This window comes from Nipponia nippon, unplaced genomic scaffold (genome assembly GCF_047370975.1).
Source record: "Nipponia nippon isolate SJK-2023a ecotype South Korea unplaced genomic scaffold, ASM4737097v1 scaffold_22, whole genome shotgun sequence".
NCBI lineage: Eukaryota > Metazoa > Chordata > Aves > Pelecaniformes > Threskiornithidae > Nipponia > Nipponia nippon.
In genome coordinates this window covers 7,025,218-7,038,681 of record NW_028262339.1, presented here as the reverse complement: position 1 = coordinate 7,038,681, position 13,464 = coordinate 7,025,218, and the positions used below count along the sequence as shown (strand labels likewise).

At 52.8% G+C, this 13,464-nt stretch overlaps 1 protein-coding gene across 1 annotated transcript; it reads left to right on the top strand.

The window, feature by feature from the left end:
- Positions 1-425: 425 nt before the first annotated feature.
- Positions 426-12,695, top strand: LOC148055459 (alpha-galactosidase MYORG-like). The gene is made up of 2 exons (XM_087760468.1): positions 426-899; positions 5,290-12,695. The coding sequence occupies exon 2, from the start codon at positions 5,595-5,597 to the stop codon at positions 5,880-5,882; it is 288 nt and encodes a 95-aa protein (XP_087616594.1). The 5' UTR covers positions 426-899; positions 5,290-5,594; the 3' UTR covers positions 5,883-12,695.
- The last annotated feature ends 769 nt before the right edge of the window (positions 12,696-13,464 follow it).

Here is a 13,464-nt window from a genome sequence, read left to right as displayed (position 1 = left end):
GCAAGCGGTGTGCAGGGTTAAAGTGAAAACCCAGCTTATTAAAACTTCATCTTGTTAATTAGCACAGGGTGAAGAACAAAGAATGATGATGTTGTAAAGGGGGAATTGTCAGGTGTGTTAAATATTGTCATCTGCTGTCAGAATTGACTCCCTGCAGCTTTTTTTGTATTTATGGCAAGACACTGTATGAGGTGTCTAAATGGGTTTGGAGCATCACTTGATACTGGCAGCTTTAAGGGACATAACTGGGCTGTAAAGTGCCAATTCCTACAATATAGGTGAAAGTATTTAAGGCTGGGCAAAGCTAATGCTGCAGCTTCAAATATCCTGTCTGCTCTGCTCAAGGCAGCCTTGTTACTCTGCTAAATCATGACTCTGCTTAAAATCACAAGACTTGGGGAGGAAAAAAAAAATCCTGGGTTGGTTTTTATTTTGCTTTCTGATTCTGGAGAGGCTGCAAATGCAGGTGGGGACGAGCCTTCGCCGGCCCTTCCTGCTCCCCCTGGCAGGGAGGCAAAACGCGAGCCCCAATCCCGCGACTCCGGGAGCCGAGGCTTGGCGAAGCTCGTGACCTTTGCGACGCTGCGATGCCTGCGGCAGCTGCCTCTTGGCCGGGCCCCGCTACCTCGGCACGCCCCGGCCGGAGGGTTGGCTGCACACGCTTACGTCACGGTGCCTGAAAAAACACGCCGGTGACGCGCTGGGTCCCCTCCTCCTGCCCGCGGACACATGCTGCTTGGGGCGCAGCCAGCTCGTAGTCCCGAAACACCCCCGCGCGATGGAGAGGACGAAGCTGCCGGGGATGTGGAGACATAGCAGCGCTTATTGTTTATGTGCTTAAAAATCCATCTGCGGCGGAGCCGGGCGACAGGCGGGGATTCCCGGGAAGCGATGGACGGGTAAATACCGGCACCGTGCCCCCGGCGGGATGAGCTGACTCCCGGCCGGGGCTGCCCATATCCGACAGCCAGACGCTACAGGGAATTTGCTCCCGTGTCTTGCCACGTAGGCGGCATCCCCAACGGCGGGCGGCTGTCGCTTTGCAGGACCACCCCACCCCCCAACCCCCACCCCCCGCATCCCGTCCCTGAGCCCCTCGGGCTGGGCAGATTGTCTGTCGCTGCTGCGACCTCCAGGGGGGACGGCTCAGGTGGGTGTCCCCCGAGAAGGAGGCGCCGGATCCCCCGGCTGTCCCTGTCCTGTTAAGGCAGAGCCGCTGCCTTGGCTCGGGGGCCAGGGGTCTGTGCCGCCCACATTCGCCCGGGGGTGGCTTGTGCGCCGCGAGGATAAACCCAGGGCCCCGGGGTGATCCGGCGCGGTATTCGGGGGGATCCTTGCGGGTGGCTCTGCAGGGCTGGGGGAGGAATCGGTGCCTCTGATCTGCGGGGGAGGCCGGGGAGTGCGGGGAGCAGCCGCGCACCCCATGCCGGCGCTGCCGCTGGGTGCCCCTGCCTGTCCCACCCGCTCCCATCAGCGCCAAGCGGCTGGACCGGTTATTTCACCCTTTATGACTCCAAAAGCCCTCCAAAGGACTCCAGTGCTGCTGCAGACCTCTCCAAGGGAAATTAAACCCCATCTCCAGTTTGCAAAGTCTCTTTCGCAGGGCTGGTCCCCCGCGGGGGGTTGTGGAGCGATGCCAGGACCGTGCACGCGGAAGCTTTCCCCCCCCCCCGCAGCTGTTTTGCAGAGAAATAATTTCCCCCTTAATTTGCCATCCTAATTGCCTGCTCTTTTATGGGGTTGGAAATACCTCACGGTAAAATCTGCGGTGTTTCCTTAACTCGACTCCTGCCAAGATGTTTGGGGAGGAGACGGCAGCAGCTTGTACAGGAGGGGAGGGTTTCCCCGGCATCCTGGCGTAGGAAATGGGTGCGCATCCCCAGCGTGAGCTTGGCCCCCAGCGCCGTTCAGACCTGACCCCTCCGGGGCGATAGGGACCAGTTAAATGTTATTGACCCTCTTTAAACGAATGCCCTAATTGGGAAGTCGCTGGGGTTAGTGGTGCTGTGGGTCTCGCGGCCCGTGGTTAGCGGCAGTGTTGATAAAAATAGAAGCAGTCAAAAAATGGATTTTTATTTTTACTCTGTAAAGTGTGTCCTGCTCAGATGTTTTGCTTTCATCTCGAGTCGAGGCAAGACAACTGGCTGCTTCCACAGAACGGGAAGAAAAAGCTTTGTTTTGGGTCAGCTGGGAAGCGCCACAGTTTGGCTTTGATGCCCTCCCTTCCCATTTTCTTTTGGTTTTAAGAGGAGTTAAAGGTCACCACAATGTCATCTTGGAGCAAAATAACAAGTTTGCATTCCAAAAAAAAAGTCAAAACAGACTTTGCATGAGCAGGCACCTCTGCGGGCTGCAAGGTGGCAGGCGTTGTCTCTGGGGAGCTTGGGAGACTTACCTCTCATTTGGGACGGAGCCAAACCACTAGCTGGAGAACAGTAAATTTTGTTAAAGAGGCAAAAAAAGAGAGGAGCCAGACAGGTACAGAGTGTGATCCTGTTTTCGGAGTCCCCCTGGCCCATTGCTGCACTGTGCAATGCTTGCAAATGCCCTTCTCGGCATCTTTGTTGGAGCGGTACCCGAGCGGGTGATGTCCGTCAGCCCAGGGCAATGACAGGGGTTTGATCCTGGCTCGGCCAGAGCAACCAGAACTGGATTAAATCTGCCAGCTTGGACACCCGGCTTGCACATCCCTCTGAGGCAGATCGGTGTCTGAGGGCCACAAAAGGCTGCAAAACCTGTCTTAAAAAACACATTACTTCACTACTGCGCTACTGTCAGCGGCAGTGATGGCTCCTTCGTGTATGTCATGAACTCCAGCCCATGGGGGGGGGGGGGGGGGGGGGAAGAAAGAAACAGCCTAAAAATAGAGCGGTTTCGAAGTAGTTCAATAATAAACTGGCCTACTGAAAGGGAGATGAAAATCCAGAACCTCCCTGAAGCCCTGGGAGCTGCTGTGTCGCTCTCAATTTCACATGGAGGTGAGGAGGTGGCTGACCCCGCCGCAGCAGGATCAGCCATTTCTTGGGCTTAAAACTCTAGATGAGAGCTTTTTTCAGAAAACATGAAAACTTAAAAAAATTCTTTTCCCAAATAATTTGCGAGCCCTGCTCAGTGGGCAGCTGTATTTTCTTTTCTCCTTCCCTGAGCTTCCCAGTCCCAAGATAAGACATGCATGAGACACAAGTAGTGGTAGGTATTTGTCTCTAGTAGTGGTAGGTATTTGCATCTCTCTTGCTGGCATTCCAAAAATTCTCAGTGCGGAGAGGGAGGGAGCTCCTTTGGGCTCAGCATACCAGTCTGTATTTCCAGAAGCATCCTGCCACTTGCAGCATCGCTCTTGGTTTTGGCCAGGACCCTTCTGCAAACCTTCCCCCGCCCCGTCCCTGGTACAATCCTGTGCTGCTTCTAGTTCACTCTAAAGCCAAGGGGGATTAATAGAGGGGATGAAGGTTTAACCCAAACACAGCATCTTCCCACCACCGTCTTCTCCCTGCCTTTAGTGCCCAATTTTTGCTGGGCTCAGCTGGCCTTGCATCACACATGCTGGTGGGTGAGGGGCCTGTTCCCCTCCTGGGGGGAAGGATCTGGCCCTGGGTGACACAGCTGGGGTGGTCGGAACCACCCCCATCCCGTGCTGGAAGTCCCTGCTGGCAAGTGAGGGCTCCATGGGACTTGGCCATGGGACAAGTCATTTAGCTAAATCTATTGCCTGTTCAGGCTAATTGCTTCCTAATGCTGCCGTAATCCCATTTAAAGCAACTGGAAGCCTAGAAAGTTATTGGCTCCCAGGGGAAGGTTAAAATGACCTGGCCAGCAATGAAAAGGTCCCCCCAGCTGCAGCGTCTGGCCCAATATGTGCTTCAAGACGAATATAAAATGCTGTATGTTTTATTGAGCCCGTGCCCAGGTGTTGTTCTGGGCATCCCCATAGTGGAGCAGCAGGGTTTAGGTGATACTCAGGACCCCCTTCTGCTTTGCCTGTCCTTTTTTGGGGAGTAAGATCTGTTCAAGGTGCAGAGGAAAATGTGCTCTGGCTTGTCACGCCTGCATCAGGGAGAAAGTTCGGTATTTCATTTTGGATCTTTTTCTTCCTTTTTTATTAAAAACAAACCAACCCCTTTAGAGGGAATCGCTGCAACCGGCTTTGTTCGTGCCCAAAAAGAAGGTTTTTTTCCTCCGGTTTGCCCAGATCCGGCAGGCTTGCAGCCCCAGGGCTTGGGGAGGAGGCAGCATGCCCACGGTTGCTGATGCTAGGCAGGTACCAGCCAGCTGATATGCAGATCCGCAGCTCCTCTTCCTCCCATGGCCGGGTTTGTTTCTCGCTCTCCCGTGTCCTTACTTTACTTTTCCCCTCTGGATCCCTGGCGCTGTGCTTGGCTGAGCCCAGCCAGCTCGCGGCCAAGGAAAAGCCATTAGGCTCTTGGTGCCGACCGCTTTCCTGAGGCCATGCAAGGGGGAGCAGGCTGGAGCCGAAATGCAGCCCAGGGCCATGCCGGACAGAGGTCCTGCACCGCTCACTCCCAACAAAATTAGCCTTTCTCCTGCCCAGAGCTGTCGCAGGGCTCTGTGTGCGTGGCGAGAGCAAGCTGCTCTCCGCCTGCCCAGGGCTGCTGGCGCAGTACCTCCTGCAGCTGTGCTTTGCTGCACAGCACACCCACTACGTGCCCCCCAAAACTGGCCACAAGCCGCTGGTACCCTGGCCCTGATTGGCTATCCAGGGGCTGTGGAGAAACTGGGATTTACCCACCTTCGCTGTGAAGCATCCCCGGGCTGGAGCAGCCAGGGCACGCAGGGGACGGGGAAGGAACAGCGCTGCGGATGAGCCGAATTAAGTCTGCCAGGGAGGCAGTTTGATTAAAATTAGGAATGGCTGCCTGGAAATTCATTATGTGGTGTCTTTTATGGCTCTTAATTAGCCCTGTCCATTAAAGATGCTGTCGGTGGGCTGATCCAGCTCCCACTCAGCCTCCTCCTGCCCCCTCCCAGTCTCCGCTCCTACCTCACTGAACCTCTTCCTCCCCCCCCCCCAATAATAATTATGGCAATGATTTGGCGCTTATTGCCCTGGGGTTGTTCTACACGTGGGGCTCAGGCTGTTCTCCACACGTGTTGTCTGCCCAGGGTAATTGGAGATGGTGTCTGGTACTCCAGACCTACAGCACCTGGCACGTCGCAGCCCGGTGGCGTTGGGCCAGGGGGAGCTGCTGCAATTGAGACAGCAAAGGGATGACAAGCAGTCTCCTGATTCAGAGGTTCTTCTGAGACTATTTATATCCTCTTCTTTTTCAGAGACGGGTGCTCCGGGACTCGGTGGTGGAGGTGGGAACACTCCTAACAGTCCATTTTCTTCTCCTGAGAGCCCCAGGCTTGCTGCAAAGACATCTTCCTTTCCACTCCTCTGCAAAAACCACTAGAGAAAAGAGAGTGTCATGTACGCCTTCCTGCCCAAGAACTTCACGCCAGTGAAGCAAAAGCCCTCCAAGGAGCTGAGGCCCATGCTCAAGGCCATCATGCTGGACCTCATCCAGTTCATTGCCACGGTGGTGGCCTGGTGCTACTACACGGTGTCCCTGCAGAAGATGGAGTAGCTCAAGATGGAGCTGATGGACCTCTGGGCAGATGGCTTCATCGTCAGGAACCAGCATGAGGAAGTGGTCTTCTGGCTGGCCTTCCACTCAGGCAACCTCGACCTGGAGTCGTGCTCCAAGGAGGGTGAGATTTTGAGCCGCAGCGGGGGGCCACTGAACTTCTTCATCCAGACGGTGAAGCCCAAAGACACGGTGATGTGCTACCGCGTGCGCTGGGAGGAGCTGGCAGCCGGCCTGGCGGTGGAGCGCATCATGTTCTGGGAGGATGCCAGAGTTAAGATAAAGACAATTTAATAGGACAGAGAAGGAAGGGAAAATAATAATAATGATAAAAGAATATACAAAACAAGTGATGCACAATGCAATTGCTCACCATCTGCTGACCGATGCCCATCCCGTCCCCGAGCAGCGATCACTGCCCCCCAGCCAACTCCCCCCAGTTTATATACTGAGCATGATGTCATATGGTATGGAATAGCCCTTTGGCCAGTCTGGGTCAGCTGTCCTGGCTGTGCTCCCTCCCACCTTCTTGTGCACCTGGCAGAGCATGGGAAGCTAAAAAGTCCTTGACTAGTGCTCAGCAATAATGAAAACATCCCTGTATTATCAACACTGTTTTCAGCACAAATCCAAAACATAGCCCCATACTAGCTACTGTGAAGAAAATTAACTCTATCCCAGCCAAAACCAGCACAGACCCCTAGCACATCCCTCTGTCTGCTGGCTGGCACTAATCACAATTCATTCCTCCATCCACATCCTCTTTGAAGATGGGCTTTCATTGCCCTGGTTGAAGGTGGATAAATGCTAAGGCAAGGTGAGGGGTCTGGCCATCGTGGGGTTGTTTCTGCAGTGAAACCTTTGATTGCAGAGAAGCCCTTGGCATCAAATGTATAGGAAAATAACCACAGCAAAGATCCTGTATCTTCAAGAAGGGATGGAGAAGGCAGAGGGGATTTTTACATACCAAAACTCTCCTGTGGCCGGGAAGTGGAGCCAATTTGGGATAAAGCAGCATCTCCAGAGATGCCTGGGTTATATGTGGTCCTCACAGCCCTGCTCCCATGTGAGCAGCAGGTTGAGACTGTGGAGAGCCCAGAGCAGATGCCCTCAGCCTGCCTGAGAGGCTCATCTCCCACTGTGGGTACATCGATGCCGCAAGAAGTCCCATGGGGACAGGTATGAGATAACCTGCCCAGGACCCCTTGCCCTGGCAGGGCAGTTGGCTTAACCCATGCGGAGCCTGAAGCATCCCTCAAGGACCTACCTGCAGTGTTGGATGCTCACAGTAGGCCTCTGGCTTATTCTCACAAGCAAATAGCAACCGAGAGTGATTTCCCCTCCTAGGTGAAGGTCTTCAAGCTATTGAACCTCTTTATCTCACTGCTGTTGCAGGCAGCTCCCAAAGGCTCCCTCTCCAAGCAGAGCCTCCGACTGAGCCTGGGTGTAAGTGGGGCAAAGCCCAGCTCAGACCCAGGTCCCTCTCTGGCTTAATCCTTCACCTGGCACGAGCCCAGCTCACAGACTTCATTCAGAGCAGCCTGAGATAAGAGCACCTTTTTTCCTCCCCCCCTTTTCCTGTATTTCCACTGTCCCCTAGCCTGCCCGGCACGATTGCAGCTGCAGCACACGATGACCTTTTTCTCTGTTGTCTACGCTTTGCTTATTGCTCTCTGGTTTGCTTCTTCATCAGGGAAAGGCACCTCCAAAGCTCCCTGGAGCTCCTCACAAGCACTGATCGTGACCCGACAGGGTCTGATGGGCTCGGTGCTGCCCAGGGGACATCCAATGACTGGTCATCCCGCAGCCCTGGGACCAGCCTGGCAGCACTCCCCGGGTTTCAGGCTGGGCCACTGGCTCGGCAGATGGAGCTCCTTCCCAAGGATGCAGGCAGAGCAGCTCTTGGCATGCAGTGGGATGCTGTGCCGAATCGCTGATGCAGCCGCTACTTGCAGCTTGGAGCAGCACATGGATGTTGTGTGCAGGCTCAGGAGTCAGAGAGCGCCCTGAAATGGGGAAATAGTCGATTTTATAGTTTTTTTCCTTCTGGCTTGGGAAGGAGGAGTTTGTTCATTTAAGAGGATGGGAGCGGGACTTTCCACTCCCAGCTCCTACAGCAATTAGGACTAAAAGACCTGTGCAGTAAACTCTGCTTTATTCCCAGTAGTGAGGGGCTGGGATCCTCTAGATAAGGAAAAACCCCAGATAATATTTCTGCTCCAGACCTGAGCTGAACTTGCATGGCTCAGGGGGGCTTATAGCACGGTCAAGCTTGCGCGGGGTTACCAGCTTTGCAGCAGCACTTTGTACAGGCACAAGCCAGCAGAGTTGGTGCAGCCACCTTCATGCTGAGATGAGCTAAAAACCCTCCGGGCATCAGGAGCTGGGGGGGAAGCAGTACAGAGACCCCCAAATCAGCATGGTTACCAGAAATAAGCCTGCTCAGAGCAGTCCAGTGGGCATGAGCTGGTGTGGGTCTCTCAGTGCTGCTGGTGCATCCCTGCAGGATACAGCCACAAGCTTCCTGGCAGGTTGGACTCTGCTGCCGATATGTGGTTAATATGAACCAAACTGCTGTTTCAGCCAAGGACCCGCTGTAGCAAGATCCCCTAGGGCCAAGGGTCGAGGCGGCGAGGCCAGCCATCACCGTTGCCCTCACTGGAGCTATCAGGAATTGCTCAAAGCCCAGAGCTGGGGCGAGGGGTGCACGCAGCACCATGGCTAATATCCTCCCTGCTTTGGGATGCAAACAAGCTTTGATTTTTTTCCAGCTCTCAGGAAGAGCAGGATCCTGCATCACTCCACAGGAGGCACTCTGGCTGCGTCCAGGGATGTCGGTGCCCCTCTCTGCACAGCATGGACTGCAGACAGTCCTTGGCAATGTCACCGCACCCTCTGCATCCATCCCCCAGTGATTTCCCCTTTGCGTTAAGCCTTGTTGGCTTTGTAGTTAATTTGTGGCAGCTCATGCGATAACCTTGGCTCTCCCTCGCTCCCCCTCCTTGGCTGCAGCAATAGCAGATACCTCTTTTCCCACGTCATCTAAATACACAGACAAAATGGTGAGCAAACCTCCCCTGGGCCCCGTTTAGCAATAAATCCCCCATACGACACCTGTGTGTGCCAGGCTGCTATGGGAAATGAGAGCTGATGGGAGCTGCTTTGGGTGTGTTTTCTGTTAAAAAGGTCCCATTTGAAACAGTTGAAAAGGGTTCGGTAAATGGTTAATCAGTTCTTGCAGAGTTTTACAGAGCAATAGTTTGTTTATGACCATGACTTATTGCTTCCTATGGCACTTTCTGCTAGAACGTGTTGTATATACCCTGACTGTGAGCGCCTGATAGTGATTCCTAAGTGTTTGATAACCCGTTATAAAAGGAATCTAAATATAGAAAACAATCCCTTTATTTAACAATAGAATTGTTTCCTGATGGGTTGTTTGACAAATGATGCTGTCCCTGCACCAGCAGGCAGGTAAACGCGTTGGAAAGGCAAAAGTCTGAGGATGCAGGTATCACATAGCTGGGACCCGGACCGAGGCCTGACAAACTTGTGCCACGCGTGCCAAGAGATCAGCGGGGTTGCTGGGGATCGATTTGGTCTGGAGGAGGTTCTGTGGGTAGGTGCACGATGGGGTTTAGGCGTGTAGCTCCCCTTCGAGCTGGCTGACATATGTTTCATCCCTTGAAACCCTTGCTTAGCTCTCGTTTAACTCCAAGACGGTCTAAAGTCCCAGCTCATTTTCTGCATGTCACGGTGCCAGGTATATCAATGTTTAAGCCGTGCATGCTAAGGGCTGCTCAGGTCCTCAGGGTGAGGAATCCCTGCTCCTTTCAGAGGAAGGCCTAGGGGAATGATGGGGCCGGACCCATACCAGGTCAGCATCTGATGAACCAGCCCAAATATAACACAACAGTGTCTGTGTCCCTGGGGCATCTGGCTTTCGGGGCACTCCTCTGGGAGCATTCAGCCCATCCTTGCCTGGAAGGGGTTGCACTTTGCATGGGTTAATTAAGTATTCACTGGAGCAGAGAGGCTTTGCGAGGACCGGTTCAGGGGGAAGGGATGCTGTGATGCCATAACCCTGTGGACGGAGCGAGGAAAAGGCTGGATCCGGGCTCTGGGTCACTGATGTGCGCCCCTTGGCAGGACTCCTTCTCATCACCCCAGGGCAGCGCTCAGGCTGCCAGCTTGGCCAGTGGATGTTTAACACTTTCATGGGACATAAGCCTTGAAGGGCAGGAGTTTGCAGCCTCAGAGACCCCCTTACCCTCATCCTGCTCTGCCTCCAGATGTGCCAGTGCCTGCTCGGCCCACCGACTGCATCTCCCACGTGGTACCTCTCCTCTGCAAGGGGCAGGGCTGGGGTACCAACACGGCACAGCATCCCACTGCGAAGAAGGGAGGAAACCGCAAAAGGCCCCAGGGACAGGACAGCTTGGCCCAGGAGCCCTGTCTCCATTGTATACCATCTTTCTAGCACTGATCTTCTGCCCTCAAGGTAAACCAAAGGATTCAAAGTGATTGCCAGGGAGAGAAATCACATGTGTGTGCATAGAAATCTGGGAAACTTCCTGCACATCCTTTATTCTTGCAGGGATTTTGGAGTCCTGATGTCCATGTGGGTTGTTGTTTTTTTAAGGTGCTGTTGTTTAATATTAAAAAAAAAGAAAAAAGCAAAAAAAAAAGAAAAAAGCAAAAAATTTCCCTTTCCCTTTCCCTTCCTTTTTTTTCACTCTGGAAAATGGTGGGGCTCATCTTAAAGGAGATTCCTGTCTCCAGGCTGGCTGGGAGGGTGAAAGGCAGAAGGAAGAAGAAGGAGGAAAGCTCCAAGGGCAGCAACCGAGGACCGATCCAGCACATAAAAACATCTTCAAAGCGAAGAGGTTGTTTTGCAAAAACACCAGGGTTTTGCTGGAAACCACCTGAGCTGGAGCCGCAAAGCCGTGTCAGGAGCCGGGCCAGCACTGAGGAGGCTGCCAGTTCTGAGCACTTTGTGGCTGGCAGAGCGCCCCAAGTGCACATGCAACCCAACCTGCTCCCCAAAACTGTCCCTGTCCTGGATCACCATCTCTTTGGGGCAGCAGCAACCTTCCTTCTCTCACCCTCCACCCCAGCCAAGGCTTGCCTGGGAACGCTTTTCTCCACTCTGACTCTTTTTCATGGCAAAGCCTCGCTCACCCTGAGAGCCCATTAAAAAGAACTAACCGATCAGCTCCTTTGGGTGGTTGGGAGGCTGCTGCAATCGATCCCAAACATGGTGACCTCTGGTATTTTTAATGGCTCCCTGGGCAGTTTATCATCTCTATATACTTAGATACTGATGTTAAGGTGGTGCAGGTAAATACGCCCGGCATGTATTGCTGGGCACGGCTCAGATGAGCAAGCTGGCTCTTTTTCCTCCTCTCCATACAGGCTGCTTCTCCAAATTTTCAGCCCATCAGATCACACAGACTCCCAGGATGGAGCCAGGGAAGCCGGGAGCCCGGTTGCACAGAGTGCATTGCCTCACACCACCTGCCTCAGTTTCCCCCACCTGTCGTTTTTGTTGGCAGTGGATGCTCTTTCAGATGCTGCAAGCTGCACTGTGCCAGCTGGCTTGGTGATGCTTGATGCAATTGGGACATGTGTCGTCTTCTTGTGCATTTCTCAGCAAAACAAGGTTTTCACGTGGTCTCGGTCTTACAACAACTTAACACCCCCATCCCCAAACTCTGTGCCTAAATATCGTCCACCCCCTGACATCATTGCACTGTAGCCTCTTGCCTAGCATAAGCCAGATGCGTGTCCTGGGAGTTACAGGAACTGAATTAGGATTAAAAAAAACGGAGAAGCAGATGCAGGGAAGCATCCTCTTTTTCTCCTGCCAAGGCAAGAGGGGCTGTCCCAGGGTGACGGCTCTGGGATGGGCAGCAGGGCAAGCAGCTGAAGGGCTCTGCCGAGCTGCCCTGGAGCAGCTTAGCACCAGAGACAACATGTGTGCATCCCCATGTCCCCGCATCCCCATGTCCCCACGTCCCCGCTGCAGCTCAGGGAAGGCGTAAAGTGCAGGGGGATAAAACATCACTCGCCAGCTGCATCCCGTGGAGGGGTGGGGAATGGCAGGCAGAGGCTGGACACTTCAGCGCAGCATTTCCCTGCCTGCATCCGATGCAGAGAAGTCATGGACAGGTGGGGAAATCCGGCAGGGTGCATATTTAATGGAAAAACAGATCAGCTTGTGATGTCCAGCTTGACTGTTCAGGTACCAGTCCCTTTCCCCGGCCCCCTTCTCCTTTGGTCTCTGGCCTGACTTTCATCCCCTTACCCTCGGTCAGCAGGACGCAGTGGGGCTGCAGCCAAGAGATGGTCACAGGAATCCTGGAAAAGCTTGTAGTAGTCTAAGGCTTCAACAGGTCTTTGGATTCTTATTTGACCTAGAAAGTGACTTCTACAACAACTTTGACTTTGACCCTGTCAAGTTCCCCAACATAACAGAGATGTTTGTTTGCAAAACTGAGGGAGGATGGGTTTAAGGTCACCCTGTGGATTCATTCCTTCATACACACAAATTCCCCATCATGTGGGGATCCCCACCTGGTGGATCACAGCCTGCTATGAGGCCGCTCACAGAATTGACTCCCTCATTGGGGACACCCTCATGGTGGTAACCATCCTGGAGATGGGCAAGCAGGAGTGTGATGTCTCACTGCCAGTGGGCAAGTGGCACAGCTACAAGGGGGAGTTGTTTGAGAAGACTCCGGTGCTGCTCACAGACTATCCCATCGACCTGGACCAAGTCGCCTATTTCTTCTGGGTTTCCTAACAGGCTCCTCCATCAGCTTTGGGATAATCATGCCTTACCTAGGACTTTGTAACAAATAATAATTCTAATTGCACATTTCGTTTGGGTCTGGGGTTGAGGAAGGGAATTAAAAAGACTTCACTGACCTTGCAATGGTCTCAGGGATTAATTAACCAATGATTTAAATGACCTGGGAATTTTAATAGTTTTTAAAGTAGAAATACCTTAGTATGAAATTCGAAGAAAACATTATGACCTCTGTTTTGTGCGGCAAGTGCTGTAGAATAACTTACTTCTTATTAAAATATATTGGATGGATGTCTTGGTTATTGCAGCATGACAAATACAACATATAGAAACACAGTCTCTGCTTGTAATCTTTTTCCTAGCAAGAAATGCCACACACGCTTCTGATTCATAAAAGAAATTACATGGACTTCTTTGTTATCCAGTTTCACAGCTGATCCCTTGAGATATTTATAACTTTCATTTACTTAGCGAAGGAAGCAGTTGGAGCAGAGTACTGTTTTTACAAAAAGCAGTCTGTGATTATCCTGAAGAAGAGGACACCCAATTTTCAGCCTGCACGTCAGATGGGTGCTGATGCAGGAGCCAGGGGAGTTTGCCTTTCCTGTGGCCTGAGTTATCTGAGCAAGCATAAAGACGCTATAGCACTTGCTAACACTGTGGCAACCATTTTCCCCCTTTTATTGGAAAAAATTATTGAGAACCATGTCTGTGGTGTGGATTCCGCCATGTGGTGAAAGCTCACTGGCAGTCAAAATCAAAACCTAGCATGCATGGGTTAGGACCTAATAAGATCCATGTGTGTTTTGGACCACATTTAGATCCAAAGCATGCGATCCATCGGATCCCAAGAGAGGACTTGGCCATCATCCTCCTGACAGAGCTCGGACAAATAACAAACCAGCCTGAGTGCCCTTCTGCCTCAGTTTTTCCATGGAAAATGTCCTCCCATGCCACCAGCTGTGTTGGTGGAGATTCCTGTCCATGAGCCAGCATCCTTCTGCCCATGGAGCTTACTTCTTCTGGGTGAAGGCATCTCAGCAGCACCTGCAGGCTTGGGGGAAG